Genomic DNA, 15,779 nt, shown 5'->3' on the forward strand with positions numbered 1-15,779 from the left:
TTAGGTGTCTCAGCTGGGAATGAAGTCTAAGCCAATTTTAAATTCTTGACTCACTCAATGCGATGCTGAGGGTAAGGAGCAGCTGGTGAATACAGGACATGCTTGGTTGGTTCAACACCCTCCCCGTTTTTTTCTGATGGGTTTGTTCTTCCCTGCTGTTACTGGCCACGAGGAAGGTCCTCAGATGGTCAGAGGGGCATCCCCTTCCCTTTACCACAGTTGAGGAGAAGCCTCACTGCTGCACAGTTTCAAGGCTGATTTGGGTGTTGCTGAAGAGGCAGGTGGAGTTGTGCAGCTGAGGTAACACCTTGTTGGTGCTACTTGGCCTGTGGAATGTGATCAGAAAGGGCATGAAAAAATGTAGCTTCATTTTTTCATCATGATAATGGAAATCTGCCTGTTTCTGAGCTGTTGTGTCGAAGGTCTTTGCTGTTTAGGTGGTGCTGGATGCCCATTGGATCCCTTTCGGTGCAGAAAGTGAATTCCTGGAGATCCTACATGGCTTTTTTGAAAAACTGTAGATGTAAATGTGTTTCAAGGTTTGTTTCAAGCCTGGTCTGGCCACCCTGTGAGATCCCTTCCCACATGCTGTGGAAGAGCTAGTGGTCTCTGGTTCAGATGTGATGTGGAAGATGACAGGGCATGTCAGCGCGCAGAGGAAAGTGCTGCTGGCTGAATGAAATGTCCTTGCTTCCCTCTCTGCTTTGTTATGTCCATGGGGAGGAAGAAGAGCAGAAGCAGAGCTACCACCAGTCCCTTTTTGGGGTTCTAACTCTGCACAATGTTTCAAGCCTGACTTTGGCATGTCTTACCCCAATGGTAGACAAATTACTGGGGTTAGTCCCCCAGCGTGGGTTATGATCCAAAGGGTGAGAGCTGGGCTATCACTCAGGTCTCCAAAGTTTATCAGGAGGCTTTTTTCTCTAATCATGACTCTAAAGACCCAGAGCAGAAAGTCTGGGCTTTATTAGGAGAAATGTGTGTCAGGGTGGCAAACAAAGTCCTCCCTGTGCAAATGCTGGACCACTTGTGCAGGTGTTTAACAAAGGGCAACATTATCAGTGTAACTCATTACCTGCCCCTGCAGGCACACAGATTAGGACATTTGTTTCTGCGTTGGGGAGAACACAAAAGACCTCTCAGCAGGGCTGTGATTTATGAACGTTGCATTAGGGGAACATGGTCCTACTTGTATCTTGCTGGAGTGGCTGTTGACTTGTATTTCCTATTGGGGTTGGCTCTTTGCTGTCTTGGTTTTTTCTCCCACCTTCTAGAAGAGTTGGAGCAGGTGAAATGCGGTGGCTTGGCAGTCCCCTAGAGGAGAGGCAAAGCCTGGGAAATTCATCTCCTTATCGTGCTCTCTTGGGTAGAAATTTGTCAGGTGTTTCTGCGTGGCAACTGTGGTGGACCAGGGTTGGCTGCTCACACTCAGCTGCTCTTTGGTGGCTGGAGAGAGGCTGCTGCCTCTTATGGTCACTACATGGTTACTTAACCAGAAAGTTAATTTGAGTATGTGCCATAAAAATCTATATCCATGTAACTGGCATGGACCCTCACCCTAGAATGGCCCAAACCAGCGGTTTTTTCTGTTGAACTTTTTTTTTTCTGTTGAACTTCTTTTTCTGGGAAACTGGGAAACTTCCGTATTGAAGCATGGTTATAGAAACACTGTGGCAGTATGTTACTACCATACAGGTGACTGGAGGGTAAAGACGTGACCATCTCCCCTGCATTGATAACACCAGATGTGCCCTTTGGGTCCAAATCAAGGTGTACCCTGCTTGCTGGGCTCACCACCTCCAGCATACAGCAAAATGAGTCCCTGGAGCAGAGCCTGGAAGAGGAAGTGCTGTAGGGATGAGGCTGGCAGGATCACCTCCTGTGGGCTGCCTGGATTAGGAATTCCTCCTGGTGTCCTAGCCAGGGGCAGGAGCCTCAGGGTACTCTGGTGTCATAGGTTCAATGAGCCAGGAGGAGGATGTTCTGCTCCATGTGCAGAGGTGGGTAGTTTAACCCTTGGATCAGTTTGGTGTTGCTTGGTTTGGGCTTCTAACTCGTGAAACACTTGGTGCTCCTGGGACAGCAGCAGAATGCCAACAGGCTGTACTCTTTCTGCAGTGCCACCTTGTGTGTCTCAATACCCATTTCTGCCTCCCTCAAATCCTAGATCCTCACATCTCTGGGGTTTAACCTGATTATATTGCTCCCTTTTCTGCAAAGAAAGCATTTTCCCAAGACCTAGGAGGAAGAGAGATGTCTAGATTCCTGTGAGGAGCAGTGCCTGCTGTGATCTAACATCTTTAAGAGGATTAGTGCTGTTGCTACAATGAAGAGAGCAAATTGATGGGTATGGGGGCTGTTTGGGTCTAGGGACTTGATGGCTGAACGGACCACCAGTACTGGCTGGTGCTCCTGCCATACTGGTTGTTTGTGCCTCAGCCTTCGTGGCAGGGAAGGGGTGAAAGAGGATGAGAGGGAAGAGGCTGTGGTGTGAGCAGTGGGCATTGGTGCCTCTTGGACATGGTTGTGTGGCTGCTGTGGGGCAAGAAAGCTGACAGCAAGGCGTAGGCTTTGTTTGGGACTGGTGGGAGCAGCGCAGTTGTTCTGATGGAGTTAAAGCCAAACCCCTGCGATCAGAGTCTGTTAGTGTGGACCATGTTAGTCCCCCATCCTCTGCTGTGGGAGACCCTCTTGTCACCGCGGTGCTATGGCTATGTTTTGGATATCCCACCATTATGATTTCTTTGTCTGCTTTTAAGCCTCTTCCAAGCCTGTCTTCCTTTGCACAGGCCTACTCTGAGCTAGCAAAAGCCTTGCAAGTGCTGTTGGGTTTTTGTCTTTTATATTTGTCTCTGCAATTAAGCCAAAAACTCCAGACCATCACTCTCTTGTTTGTTTTTATCTGGACAAAGATATTCTGTGCTTGTAGGTGCGGATGCAGTCCAGATGCTGGTTTCAGCTTCCCGTGAGGGCAGGATTGGTGCTACCTAAGTAAAACCGAGTTCTAGAATACATATCTCTGGTGCAAGGATGTTTTGAACTAGCACTCTTCAAGAGCAGAGCTTTGTCTTGCAATGAATCTGTAAGCGGATCTATCAGATCTTTACATAGTAGGAGGTTAGTATACATAATGTTAACTCTAGGCTATAAATTCTTGAGGGAAAAGTTGCTGGTCTTTCTGGTTGCAAAAGAATAAGAGGCAGTCCAGAGAATTTTCTTTACCAGGAATGAGTTGTAGGCACTGAAATCCTTCCGGATGCCTAAAATTCTTCCTCTTTCCTCCCTTTCAAGCTGTTGTCTATTTAATTTATTGAGAAAAATGTTGCTACAGCTTTGCAATAAACTCTTGCACATTGTGACAGTAATCTTGGCTCATTACAAGCCTGCAAATGGTGTACTCTGGAGTAGTTGCTGAGCTGCCTCTTCCTGGTGGAAGTGCTGGGAACTCACACTGGTGGCCTTCAGGTGCCAGAAGAGAGGGAAGAGGATTGCACTGGTGCAACTGAGGCACTCCTGTAGGGATAGATTCTAGTTAAACACTCCACAGGGTGTTTGAGAGATGTCATGGAGCAGGAATAAAACACACAATTTGGTGTAGACAGTTGGTGCTGCAATCTGATGATAAAGGGGCTTTAGTCCCAGTTTGCCAGTTAGCTCAGTATTTTCTGCTGAGTTCAGGGGATTTTCCCCCCCTTAAATAATGAATTTCACAGAACTTCCCTCTCCCTGCTCTGTTTTTTAACAAAATCAGTCTTTTTGTCCTTTTTGGGGGAAATGGAGACAGATTAGAGTAATCTCACATTACTTGACCAGTGGTCAGCACAACCCAGTGATGCTGGGCAATATTCTAAAGAACTCACCCATAAACAACAATTAGCTTTTAATTGTGGCACTGCCGTCTACCTGGACCCGCAAGAACAGCACCGGACGCTCTTTGTCACTGAGCGGCACCAGGGGGGACCCTTGGCCATGAAAGGGGAGCAGCGGTGACTGAGAGGAATAAGATGCTCATTTCAGCCCCTCCCCCTTACTGGGCTCAAAAACTCTTATTTTGAGAGCAGAGCGCTATTGAAGCATCGGGACAATGGAGCCCAGATCCTACTGGGGGAAGGGAGATGCTGGCAATTGCATCTTTTGTTGCTGTTCCTTCTTTACTTGCCTATGGCCTCCTCCATCCCATCCCTCCAAGAAATCCACGTAGATGCTCACTAGATGATAATGCAATCACTTTATTAGGACCTTGCTAATAGGCTTATAATTATTACTGGAGATGAACTAGAATGAATAGAATATTTACCATTTCGTCTTAAATTATTGTAAATCCCTCCAAAGCAGCCCTTTGATATGTAAAGTGCAGTCCTCTCCCCCAGTGAAGATAATTATTTAGTGGAAGTTCAAAGCTTTTAAGTATGGTGGGGAGTAGAAAGAGGCTTCCCTGTTTACACAAAGATAAGAGGAGGGCCTGTGCAATGAACTAGGCACATTGATGAATATCTTGCCTGATTCCAGCAAAGGAGGAGGGAAAGTTCTTGCTTAGCAGTTGTAACATCTTGCACTGTTATTTGGGGAAGAGGTGAAAAAATAATTGGAAATTTTGCCCTTCCTAATCCAAAGAAAGCTCCACATCCCTGCAACCTGTGTTCAGTTGGTGCATGATCTACCCAGTGACAGGTGGCAACATTCTGAGTTTCTTCTGTAGGACTGGAAGAATTTCTTTTTGAGGAATGACCAAGTAGCCTGGGAGTCGTCAGCCTGGCAAAGAGATTTCCTGGGGGAAGGTATGGTACTCACCAGACTCTGAGCTAGGCTGGAGATGCAGGGAGGGATGAGCTGGTGTGATGGTGCAAGGACTGGGGCTATGGTGCAAAAATGGTAAAAATGGGCAAAGCAAAGAGCCTTGCTTTGTATGGGCTGTGCATGTGGAGGTTCAGGAGGAATCAGGAGGGTTGGAAGGGACATTGAATACACCCTCATATCATCGTCTGCAGGGATACTACCCACTAGAGCAGATTCCTTAGGGCCCCATCCACCCTGGCCTTGAATACTTACAGGAATGGGGCAGCCACCTAGACAAGAGGTTGGAAGAGAGACTGACTGAGGATTATTAGGTGGATAAAGTGTGTCAGACGAAAGAAGGCCTCTGGAGCTGAATTTGGATGGAGGCTGGGAAAGCAGTAGGGGACAGCATGCTGCTTGCCCCATTCTTGCTCTGCCCTTTCCCTCTTCTGGCCAGAAATGGAGATCCCCAGGCCACAGAAGAGGGCCACAAGGAGAGGACTGCATCCTGTGGGTGCATTCATGTGAGTGTCTGCAAGGAGGATACTCTTCTCCCAGGTTTCCAGCGTGGTCTCAACTCCTTGAACCCTTCCTCCCAGAGGCTGCCCTGCATGGAGCATGAGCTCAGGTGGGAAGGGGGATAGCTCCAGTCAGCCACCTCCAAGACCACCTTTATGCCTTTGCCTTCAGTACCAAGGAACGGCATGTCCCAGGAGTGATGGTGACATCACCCATCAGCCTCCCAGGAGTCTTTGTGGAACCTGGGCTTCTCTACTGTACTTCCTAGTGAAAGCATAAGCCTGTCCTCTGAGGACAAGATTCCCACCAAGTGTTTCTGCTGATCTAAGCTATTCCTCCCCTGTAGGTACACCGTATATGGCACTTATATACAGAAGGCAGCAGCCCTGCGAGGGATAGCATGTCATATCTTGGTTATGAGACTGCTTCTAATGAACCCATTTAATCTCATGCGGTAGGGGAGGCATTTGGGTGAGAGATGTGTTTTGGTTGGCACAGGGTGGGAGGCTGCCTTTGCGGCAGAGGCTGGTGGAGCTCATTACACCCATTGCTGTTCCTAGAGGCACAAAGCCTCTGTGGATCAGGCCCTGCTTTGTCCAGGTTGGTGCTTGGATGCTGCTGCAAACTGTCTGTTTAGCTCTGTGGCTGGGTTAGCTCCCCATGACCCAGCATAAAGAGGCTCAAGACTCTGTGGTGGCTCCTAGGTCTGATTTGCATGCAGTGTCTTTTGAAGAGGTGGAAAAAGCCTTTTTTTTAAAAAACCCAAACCCTAAACCCTGGTATTTGCAGCAGTGTGTTGCCCCCTCCTTGGGGCACTGCTTGCTTTGATTTATCAGGGCTGTTTTGTGTGTCCTGGCTGTGCCACATGGAGTGAGGACGAAAGGGGCCCATCTGCTGCTGCCCGGCATCTCCCCACTCCCCAAACCTTTGATGGGCGTTTTATCCGCATCAAAGGAGCTTAGATCAGACTCCACAGCCATACAACAGCCTGTTCCTGTGGGGTACGTGGTGATGCCACCTGTGGCCACTGGCTCTTTTGTCCCATTGAAGTCCCGGAGCACCTTCATGTAGGGTACTCTTCACACACCACTACCATCCTCTCTCTCCTTTAATCCCCAAAATTCCCCAACAAGTGAAGATCACCTAGCAGATTTGGGGCCAGGGAGCAAGAAGGGTGGGAAAAACATTAATTTCAAGCCAACATATTTTTTTCCTCCTTTCCCTCCTCCTTTGTCTACTCCTTCCTCACCCAAAAAGTTCATTAATTCCCATCATCTGGTTTGTGTAATCTCGTGGCGAGTGTTTGATGGAGCTGGATAGGGTTACATCCGTTTCAAAAAGGCTGAGCCTGGTTCACAGCCATTCCCTTTTATTGTTGTATAATTTGCCAACCCAAACAACAGACTCCTGCTTGAGACAAAGGCACACATGTTGCTCTTACCACTGGTCATAAAAAGAGGAAAGACGGCCTGCTACTGTACAGGTCTGTGGTGCAGCAGCAACTGAAGCCAAGGAAAATTTTGTTAAGATGATGTATCAAATAAAAAAGCAGCAAGCACTCACACCCCCCAAAGAGGAATTTTCTATTGCTTCTTCTCTATTCCTTCTTTCTCCATCTCCCTCATTCTCTCATCCCATTGCTGCCACCAGAAAGCAGGCTCAAAGCCAAGAAAGTAATTTTGAAGCCAGTTGACCTGTGTGCAGGTGGCAGGGTTTGTGATGCAATTAAAACACTTTATTACTTTACCAGTCTTTCCCGGAGCTGGTCAGGTTCTTGCTTATAAGGAGTATTGCAGGGATTCAATGGTTTTGTGATCAGACATGCAAGGAAAAGGGCCTGATAGGGTTGGGATGAGACCAGTGTGGTGGCTTTAGGAGTTGAGCTGGTGATGCTTGCTCATGGTCAGGTGCCCCTATGGGGCTATACCTGTGTGGCAGCCCCTGGCTGCTCTTACCAGCGCTGTACATTTTTCCTGCTTTCTGACAGCAACATGCTGCCTCCGAAACTGGGAACAACTGGGTATCACCTTGGCAGAGGGGCTGAGCTGTAGGGCAAAGCTACCACCAATGGAGGTACCACTCCATTCTTCTCTGGGTGTCTACAGTTCTTTTTCAAGATATTAGTGTTGGCTCACATGGCCTAAATTTATTTATTGCGATGGGGAGGAGAGAAAAGGTGGAGAAGCAGCAGGAATCAGACTGAGACTTGCCTGTTGCAATAAAGCCTTCCCTAAAAATGTTTGACTTAAGATGACAGATGGACAGATAGATTGTGGTGTGAAATGAGCCCTTTGGTTTTGGTGGGATCCTGGCTGGAGCAAAGCTGAACAGGACCATGCTGGGATAGGAACAGGGTACCAAACTGCCCCTGGGTTGGGGACAAGACAGAAGGAGATGGAGCAGACTGGAAAGCATCAACTTCTGAGGTGATGCAGCTTTAATCTCTCTCATCTTCTGCACTTGGTTCCTCAGAGCTGTTCCAAGCAGGCACCACTGGGCCTGTTTGCTTTCCAACCTGTAAATTAAAAATGCAGCAAAAATCTTAAATTTATCATGTGCATTAAGTAGTACCATGTTCTGGGTTGTTCTGATTCTGGCTGTGCTTTAGCTTGGTGTCATCTTGGCTTTTCAAACACTCTGCCATTACTCTGGAGGCTAAAAGATCTGTTTTCCCCTAGGATGGGAGAAGAACTTTGGTGTTTACCTTTTGTATTTCTATTCACCTTCTCACCATAACTTTTCAATCTAATTTATGAGTTTCATGGACAGACTCTTGGGAGGATTGGGTGGGGGCACTTTCCCCAGAAAAAAAAACAGATTATCAAAATTTGGTTTTCTAAAAAGGAATCACATTTTGTCTCTTTGAAACATCAGTGAGGAATGAGGTAGAAACTGGCCAGAAATAGGTTGGATGCTTTTGTGTGTGCAGTGCTGGGCTGCAAAACAAATGGTTCTAGGTTACAGACCTGAATTTGGCATGAATGTGGCTGATGTTCAAAATAGTTTGAGTTGCTTTTCTTCCCATTTTCCATGTTTGCCTTGCTTCTAGGGAACAGCTGTGGAGGACAAGTCTAGAAATTCTGCAGTGGAGTTGGTTCTCGCTGTATTTGCTGGCAGAACTGCTGTGGGGACTGTTGTAAATGCTCCTCAACCTGCATCTCACAGCTGCATCCAGGTGCTGTGGTGTTTTATCCTGACCAAATGTCCTGGTTTAGGGGACAAGTACTGCCAGAAAACAGGCAGGAGCTTTTCCTAAAATGGAGAGTGAAAATCCCCTCCTTCCCAGTTTCTGTAGTTTGGATATTAAGGGGCTGTCAGGCAAAGGTATGGGTTTAGGAATAACAGTTCTTTACTGATATATCTACAAGACAAACTGGCACAACATTGGCTATGCAAAAAAATCCGCAACAAAACAGAACAAAACTTAGTCCCAGTCCCTTTTCCAGTCGCAGACACTCTTCTCTGCCCGGTCCAGGTGGAGAGCGGGGCGGGCCCCTCGCAGCCGCGGCAGCAGGAGCAGGGAGGCGGAGGTGGCAGTGCCGTGTGCCAGGTGGGAGAAGGCTGAAGGAAGGCTCTGCTCACCGTTTGGGTCCCGGTTCTCCGCGCTGTTCTCAGCAGCAGGAGGCTGTAGCAGTGCAGGGCTGCAGGTCAGATCTGACTGCAGAGCAACCTCTCTCTTCTGCGTTCTGACCAGCAAGAGAGTGTCCCCCTGGAAGGAAAAACAAAGAACCAACGACCATCCATCCCGACCCCTCAAACGTGCCCCCCGCCAGCAATCAAGCCAGCGAGACAGCCCCCCACCCATCCCCTTTGTCTTAGGCGATTAAAAGCTAAGGGAGTCGCCCCGGCCAGCTTCCTTAGCATGATAATGGGAAAAATTCTCCTAACAGGGAAAGAGTAAAAAGCCCCCCAAAACTATAACAGCACTTCTGCTTTTTCAGCACCTCTTACACAGCTCTCCATCTCCTCTGGGAGAGTTTTATCAGCTTTTGCCGAGGGAAACTGAGTAAGCACAGAGGATTGAGGAAGTGTGGTGGTGTAGAGCAGAGGTGTTTGAGACTGGAAGGTGCCATTGCTGCAGCTGCATCACAGGACAGCCCAATTTTAGGACTTACCTGTGGGACTCATTACTTGAATTTGCTGGAGCAGGGGAGCATCTCCCAGAGTGGTGCTGAGTGGCTCCAGGTGCTGGGTAGGAATATATCCAGCATGAAATCTTCCTTGGAAAGGAAAGCTCATCCACTCAGCTTTGGGGCTTCTGTTGGGCGGCAGGACACCTGAGTGTGCTGGAGCTTGGCCGGGCAGCCTGACGGTGATCCCTGCCAGGGGCAGACACGGGCTCCAGGCTCAGGCAGAGTGGGAGGGTTTATCCCAGCAGGTGCTTGCCATGGCAGGAGGTGCATGGGGGGACCAACAGACATCCCTAAGGATAAAATCAGACACCATTGCTGTGCTCTGCCCTGCATTGGTCTGTCCTACCTGTCACAAATAAAGCAGCAGCAGGTTGTGGGGGTTCCCTTGCCCCATTAACCTGTTCCTCCTTGAGAAGTAGCAGCAGATTAGCCTGCAGCCCCTCTGTGTAGACAAAAGCTGCCACAAAGGGCGTTAGGCTTCAGGATTGGATTACCATGTGGCCACCTGTCATCCCCGCTTTGTAAATTTATCTCAGTCTGGGTCCAGTTTTCACATTGGAGGCGTTTGTGCTTAAAAAAAACCCATAAAATCCCCTGCCCAGTGCCTCTCCAAGCAACAGCCTGGCTGAGTTCATCTTAGCATCCCTTCTTATTCCAGGTTTCAGAGCTGTGTGGGGCTGGGGATTAGGGCTGTTCGAATGAAGAGAACCTTTATTACATTAGTTTAAGTGGTTGATAGGTAAAGTAGGCCAATCCATCTTTAGACTAAGCCTATCACTTGGCATATGAAGGGTGCAGGCTTCACCAAGGAAATGTTCATTAAAGGAAAAGCTTTTCCTCTGTCCCTCTTGACATGTTAATAGCTTGGGGTTAGGGGCTTGCTCCTTGCCTGTGCAAAGTTCATAGCTGTGCAAAATTCATTGCTGTGCTCACACAGCAACAACTTCTTGCTGGCAGCTCTGCCCTAGTCAGCAGTGCTGAGCCCTACTAGTGCTTTGTTGGGTGGGGCATAAAGGATACTGGGAGTCTGCTGGTGTTCCTCATCCTCATTTCCTTCTTCCATGCTCAATAAGCAGGTGCCTCATCCCTTTCCAAGTGGGGAAGCGGGGATGGAGTTCAAATGACAGGTAGACACAGTACTTTGGTGCTGAAACTCTCTGCTGTGGGATGTCCTCAAGACCAGAAGTATTCATGGGTTTGAAAGGATTAGACAGTTCATAGCCACTATTAAATGAGATGATTGGGATGCAGATGCTGTCTTCAAAGGTCTTTGAACTCCAGGTTGCCAGAAGGCAGGAGGATAACAAGACAGGAGGGATGGCTTGCCGAGGTCTCCATACTATATTTTCTACTACAGTTTCTGCTATGGCCCTCAATGGTGTCTCTCTCCAGCCCTGGAACTCAGCTGAGCTCCCTGCTTTTTCCCACAGCTTAATTCCTTCTGTCATCTCCCTTTGCCTTCCCATATGGACAGTAGTGGTAGCTGCACCTCTGCCTTTCTCACCTTGTGTTGGACAGTGCTGGCAGGAGCTGCCCATGTCTCTGTGGGGCCTGCGAATCCTCCATGGAAACAGAGGCTCCACAGCAGTCACAAGCTGCCCCAGGGTGATCTGTATCCACTTCTGAACTAAAAGCAGGTTTCTGCTGGATCCTACTCCTTTCTCCCAAAGGTTTGCACCCTGCCAGGGGATTGTGACTTCTTACTATCGCAGCTCCTCTTTCCTCTCCCAAAGCAGCAGCTGTAGTCTAGCATGACCCATGCTGTCTTGGAACCCCTGGAGCAGATATGTTTGAGTCTGGATCTGGTCCTCCTTCCAGACCAGTCTAGTGTGTTGTGTTAGAGCTGCAGTGCTCTGCTGACCCAAGTTGCCCTTCTCAGCTGTGGCTTGAATGGGAATAAATTTTTCTTGGTGATTTTTTCACCACTGTGAGTTCAGACCAGTTCCTTCTGACCCTGAGGCTCTACTGTCTCTGGCTGCTAGCCTGATGGATGGTGCCTCTGTGGGAGACTATGGGAACCATGGGAAAGTTTCTCACAACTGGCATGCCCATGCAATAAAATTTTGCTTTCCTGGATGTGGTGTTTTCAGAGGTTCAAGCCACATCCATAGGCCACAATATTTGGCTTCACTTGCAACCATCTTCCTTTCATGCAGCCACTTTACAAACAAAGCAGAGTCTGAGACAATCTTGAGGGCCTTGGTTTTGGGCTATGCCTGGCACCTATGTGGATGCAATGAAGGGAGAACAGGAACAAATGCTTGAGGGCTGTTTTTGATGGATCCAGGTCTTGTACATGGGCTGAAGGTTCTGTTTCTACCTCTGCTCACCTCAGCCTGTGTTGGCCAACCTAAGTAGGTTTGTCAGTGTGCCTTGCTCTCTTTTACTCTCTCTGATGGGTCACCATCTTAAACTGCCAAGAATTCAGGCCTTCTCCAAAAATAACAATCTGGGAAGTTTAGACTTGCCTAGAACTGAGTGCTTTCAGCCACAACTGCAGTATGGGTCCAAGAGATGAGCTGCTCTGCAAAGGGACTGACACCAGGCCAATGCATGCCTCTTACGTAAAGAGTTACTCCCTGCTTTCTTCCATTTATGCTGTGTTCCTCTGCATTTGCTGAAATGCTAATTAGGAACCTGTGTTTCCCAACTGGATCAACTGACTTGGCACTCCATCTCCAGCAATTTCCTCCTGTTTCACAGCCCAGCCCTACCCAATGCATTTCTTGTGCAAAGAGGGGGAAAATAAACTTTGCATCATTCCCATGAGACTGATAAATACTGGCTGTAGTAGTCCTGGAGGAGAAATCAGTCCCAAAATGCAGGGCCCCATTGAATCAGCAATCGATGATGCCCTTCAGCTTTACGGCAGGTTCAGTGCAGTGTGGGCAACCTGAGAATGTTTTGGGAAGCTTTCTCCTCTCTAGGAAGGTTCCAGGGCATTAAGGAATTAATGGATGGAAAACAATCTCTTAAATCAAACTGAAAAGCAGTTGATGGCCAGTGCAGGATGTAGAACTTGGGTTTAATGCGGCCTTTAAAGGAGACACCACTTAATGAGCTAATGTCAAAATCTACATCAGCCCATGACACATTGAAGAGTTGCTCTGAGCATTATTGTCTGACCCTATTCTGTGACAGCATTATGGGATTGCAGAGTCAGCCAGAAAGATGAAGGATTAGTCAGAGTTTTATTCTGGTTGCTGTTTTTGACACACACACGCTCCAGCCTTCCAGAAGCTTTCACATCCCGGGTATCTGATAGACCAGTGTGATTTTTATCTGCATGTAGAACTCCGGACTTGAAATCCCAACCTTCAGGGTTGCCACCATCTCTGGCTATGACTGGAGGTTTCCACAAGCTGATATCCTCTTCCTCCACAGTCCAACTTGTACATCACCACTTCTCCCACAATGCCATGAAGATCTGTCCCAGGGACTGTCTCCCACTTTGGGACTATGGAGAAGAGGGTGTATGGGCAGCCTCTAGGTACAGCTTACAGGGAGAATGGAGCTGCAGCCACTGGGTACCCCTTGCCATTAAACACATTGCACAAAGGTAATGGCAGAACCTGATGAAATAAAATATCTGGTGTGGTGTGAGCTCACCAATGATTGCATAAATAACTAGCAACCAAATTTCATAGACATGGGATGATTTTCAGTGCAAACAGACCTCTCATTCTTGGATCCCCTGTTATTTGCCCTCAGAACAGACTAGTCAGTTTTCTTCCCTTGAGTTCTTAATCAGGGCAACCATTGGCTTTAGTACAAATTATCAGTGGCTGTTTTAATTGCAAGAGCCCTGGTGATCTTTGCTGAGGAAGCATAAAAGCCGAGAGGGAGGAGATGACTGCTGGGGGCAGCCTCCATGCAGGGTCATATGGCTGAGGGAAGCTTCAGGCTTGCAGATCACACACTGGCTGCTTATTTCTCTGTGCTGGGTGGATGCTTTGAAAACTTGAAATCAAGTTTTATAGCTTTAATTTTGTGCCTAACTCCCCTTTTGCCTTTTCAACTATCTTGCAACCCAGAGCAAATGAGTCTGTTTGGTCTGTAAAGGGAAAGAACTGGCAAACGGCCTAAAATATTTTAGCTTGCCTAGTGAATGATAGGAAAAAATTACTCTTGCTGTTTTATGCCACTTCCATCATTTCTGCAAGCTCCGTACTCTTCTCCCGTGTGGCTAATTAGAAATAGTCAGGGAATAAGGTGGAATTGCTGAAAACTTTGTTTTAAACTTTGTGAAGGTATGTCCTGCCCATGCACTGAAGTTGTTCTCCACAGTTGTATCCCATATCCTGACCTGCTGTAACCTGTGGAGCAGTGATGGGGTGGGATTGTCCTCATTGTCTCCTGGGCTGGCATGTGCTGAAGATGCCATGGGCAGCTCTTGATGCCCTTTCTAGTTCATGTGAGGAAACAAGGGATAGGGAACAATAAAGCAGGGGGTGAAACTGGGTGCAAGAGGACACCTGTGAGTGAAGTCCTGCTGTTGGCAAGCCAGGGCACCCTCTTGCCTGAGTTGGGAAAAGTTTTGCAATTGGGATGCTGAGGGAAAGTGAGGTGGACATGCTCTAGTGATTTCCTGCTTTTCTGCTGTACCAGCCTCTCATTCCCATGGGGAAATGAGCTCTGGATTGGGGCTAAAGTCTCAGTGGTGTTGACATGAGCCAGAACAGCTATTCTGGCTGGTGCAGCTCAGGACCCATCCTGATCAGTCTAGGGCAGGTGTGGTACATGCAACCATGGTCCAGGCGCAGAGTGTAGCTCAGCTAATCCACTCATGGATAACTGGGGGATTACTCAGATGGATTTCTAATACAACCTTTAATCACAATGCCCCCTCCCCAAAATCCCTAAATCAATGGGAAATGGGTTTCTCTATGTGATCCAAATCGCCTGTTAAGGCATTTTAGGGAGAAGAATTCTTGTATATCTGTGTGTGAGCATAGATATAAATGCATTTGGATATTTTTGTTCCTCTTCCTTGCCCTTCTGACCTATGTGTGTTCTGCTGGCAGGGAGCTGATGCCCAAGACGCTGGAGGGACAGATCACCATGGAGAAGACCCCCAGCTACTTCGTCACTAAGGAGGCCCCAGCCCGCATCTCCTCCATGTCCAAGGGCACCAAGCTCATCGTGGTGGTGCGAGACCCTGTGACCAGAGCCATCTCGGACTACACCCAGACGCTCTCCAAGAAGCCTGACATCCCCACCTTTGAGAGCCTGACCTTCAAAAACAGGACTACAGGTCTGATCGACACCTCCTGGAGCGCCATCCAGATTGGCATCTACGCCAAGCACCTGGAGAACTGGCTCCTCTACTTCCCTATCGGGCAGATCCTCTTTGTCAGTGGGGAGAGGCTCATCAGTGATCCTGCAGGGGAGCTAGGCAGGGTCCAGGACTTTCTGGGCCTCAAGAGGATCATCACTGACAAACACTTCTATTTTAACAAAACCAAGGGCTTCCCGTGCCTGAAGAAGGCTGAGGGCAGCAGCAAACCCCACTGCCTGGGGAAGACAAAAGGCAGGACCCACCCTGACATCGACCAGGAGGTGGTGCAGAGGCTGCGGGACTTCTACCGGCCCTTCAACATGAAGTTCTACCAGATGACAGGCCAGGACTTTGGCTGGGACTGAGCCTGGCATGGGAAAGTCCCCTTTTATTACTTGCCCAGCACGGTTTGCTTATATAAAGAGATATATATGTATGTAAAATGTACAGAAATCTATTTTATAATAATTTATTTTTAATTCCTAAGCAATTAATTCACTAAGCTGCCTAACCGCACTGGCTAGAACGGTAGCCTGTAACCTGTTTAACATTCCATGGTGTTTAATTCTAATGTCTCTCCTTTCCTTGTTCTTTTCCCCTTCTGCTTTCTCTTTGGTTTGGTTTGTAACACACAGTGCTTCCACTTTTCCTAAACAAAATTTGTATCTAAAAATCAAAAGAAGCAAGGGAGGGAAAGCACAAGTTTATTTTTGTTACGGGTATCTAGCCTTTATAAACACTTGCTTTCCCTATTCCAGTGTCCCAGTCTCTGCTCCACTGTTGTGCTCCCTCATTCCACAGTTTTCTGGTTAATTCCACAGCCCCAGCGGGTGTTTCTCTGGGGTGGGTGGAGGAAGGCTGGGCATCCCTGCACCCCACATACCTCTGCTGAGCAGAAGCCTATTTTCCCAGTGACTGTAAGTGTGGGAACCCCAAGCCATAGGGCTCCTCCTCAGGATTGCTGGGAGGGCAATGTGCTCTTTTTCAGCAGAGAAGCTGCAGAGCCTGTTGCATGGGCCGACCTCTCCTCAGTACAGTTTTCCTTCCTTCTTTTTGTCCAGGAGATTCTTTCC

The 15,779-nt window shown here is 48.1% G+C and overlaps 1 protein-coding gene across 1 annotated transcript in view; it reads left to right on the plus strand.

Annotated features, from left to right (window-relative positions):
- Positions 1-15,458, plus strand: part of LOC117005408 (heparan sulfate glucosamine 3-O-sulfotransferase 3B1-like) — a 29,242-nt gene extending 13,784 nt beyond the window's left edge. Inside the window, exon 2 of the mRNA XM_033077005.2 lies at positions 14,453-15,458. Coding sequence (XP_032932896.1) covers positions 14,453-15,071 — 619 coding nt within the window. The 3' untranslated portion in view covers positions 15,072-15,458. The remainder of the gene's footprint in view (positions 1-14,452) is intronic.
- The last annotated feature ends 321 nt before the right edge of the window (positions 15,459-15,779 follow it).

This window comes from Catharus ustulatus, chromosome 20 (assembly GCF_009819885.2).
Source record: "Catharus ustulatus isolate bCatUst1 chromosome 20, bCatUst1.pri.v2, whole genome shotgun sequence".
NCBI classification, from domain to species: domain Eukaryota; kingdom Metazoa; phylum Chordata; class Aves; order Passeriformes; family Turdidae; genus Catharus; species Catharus ustulatus.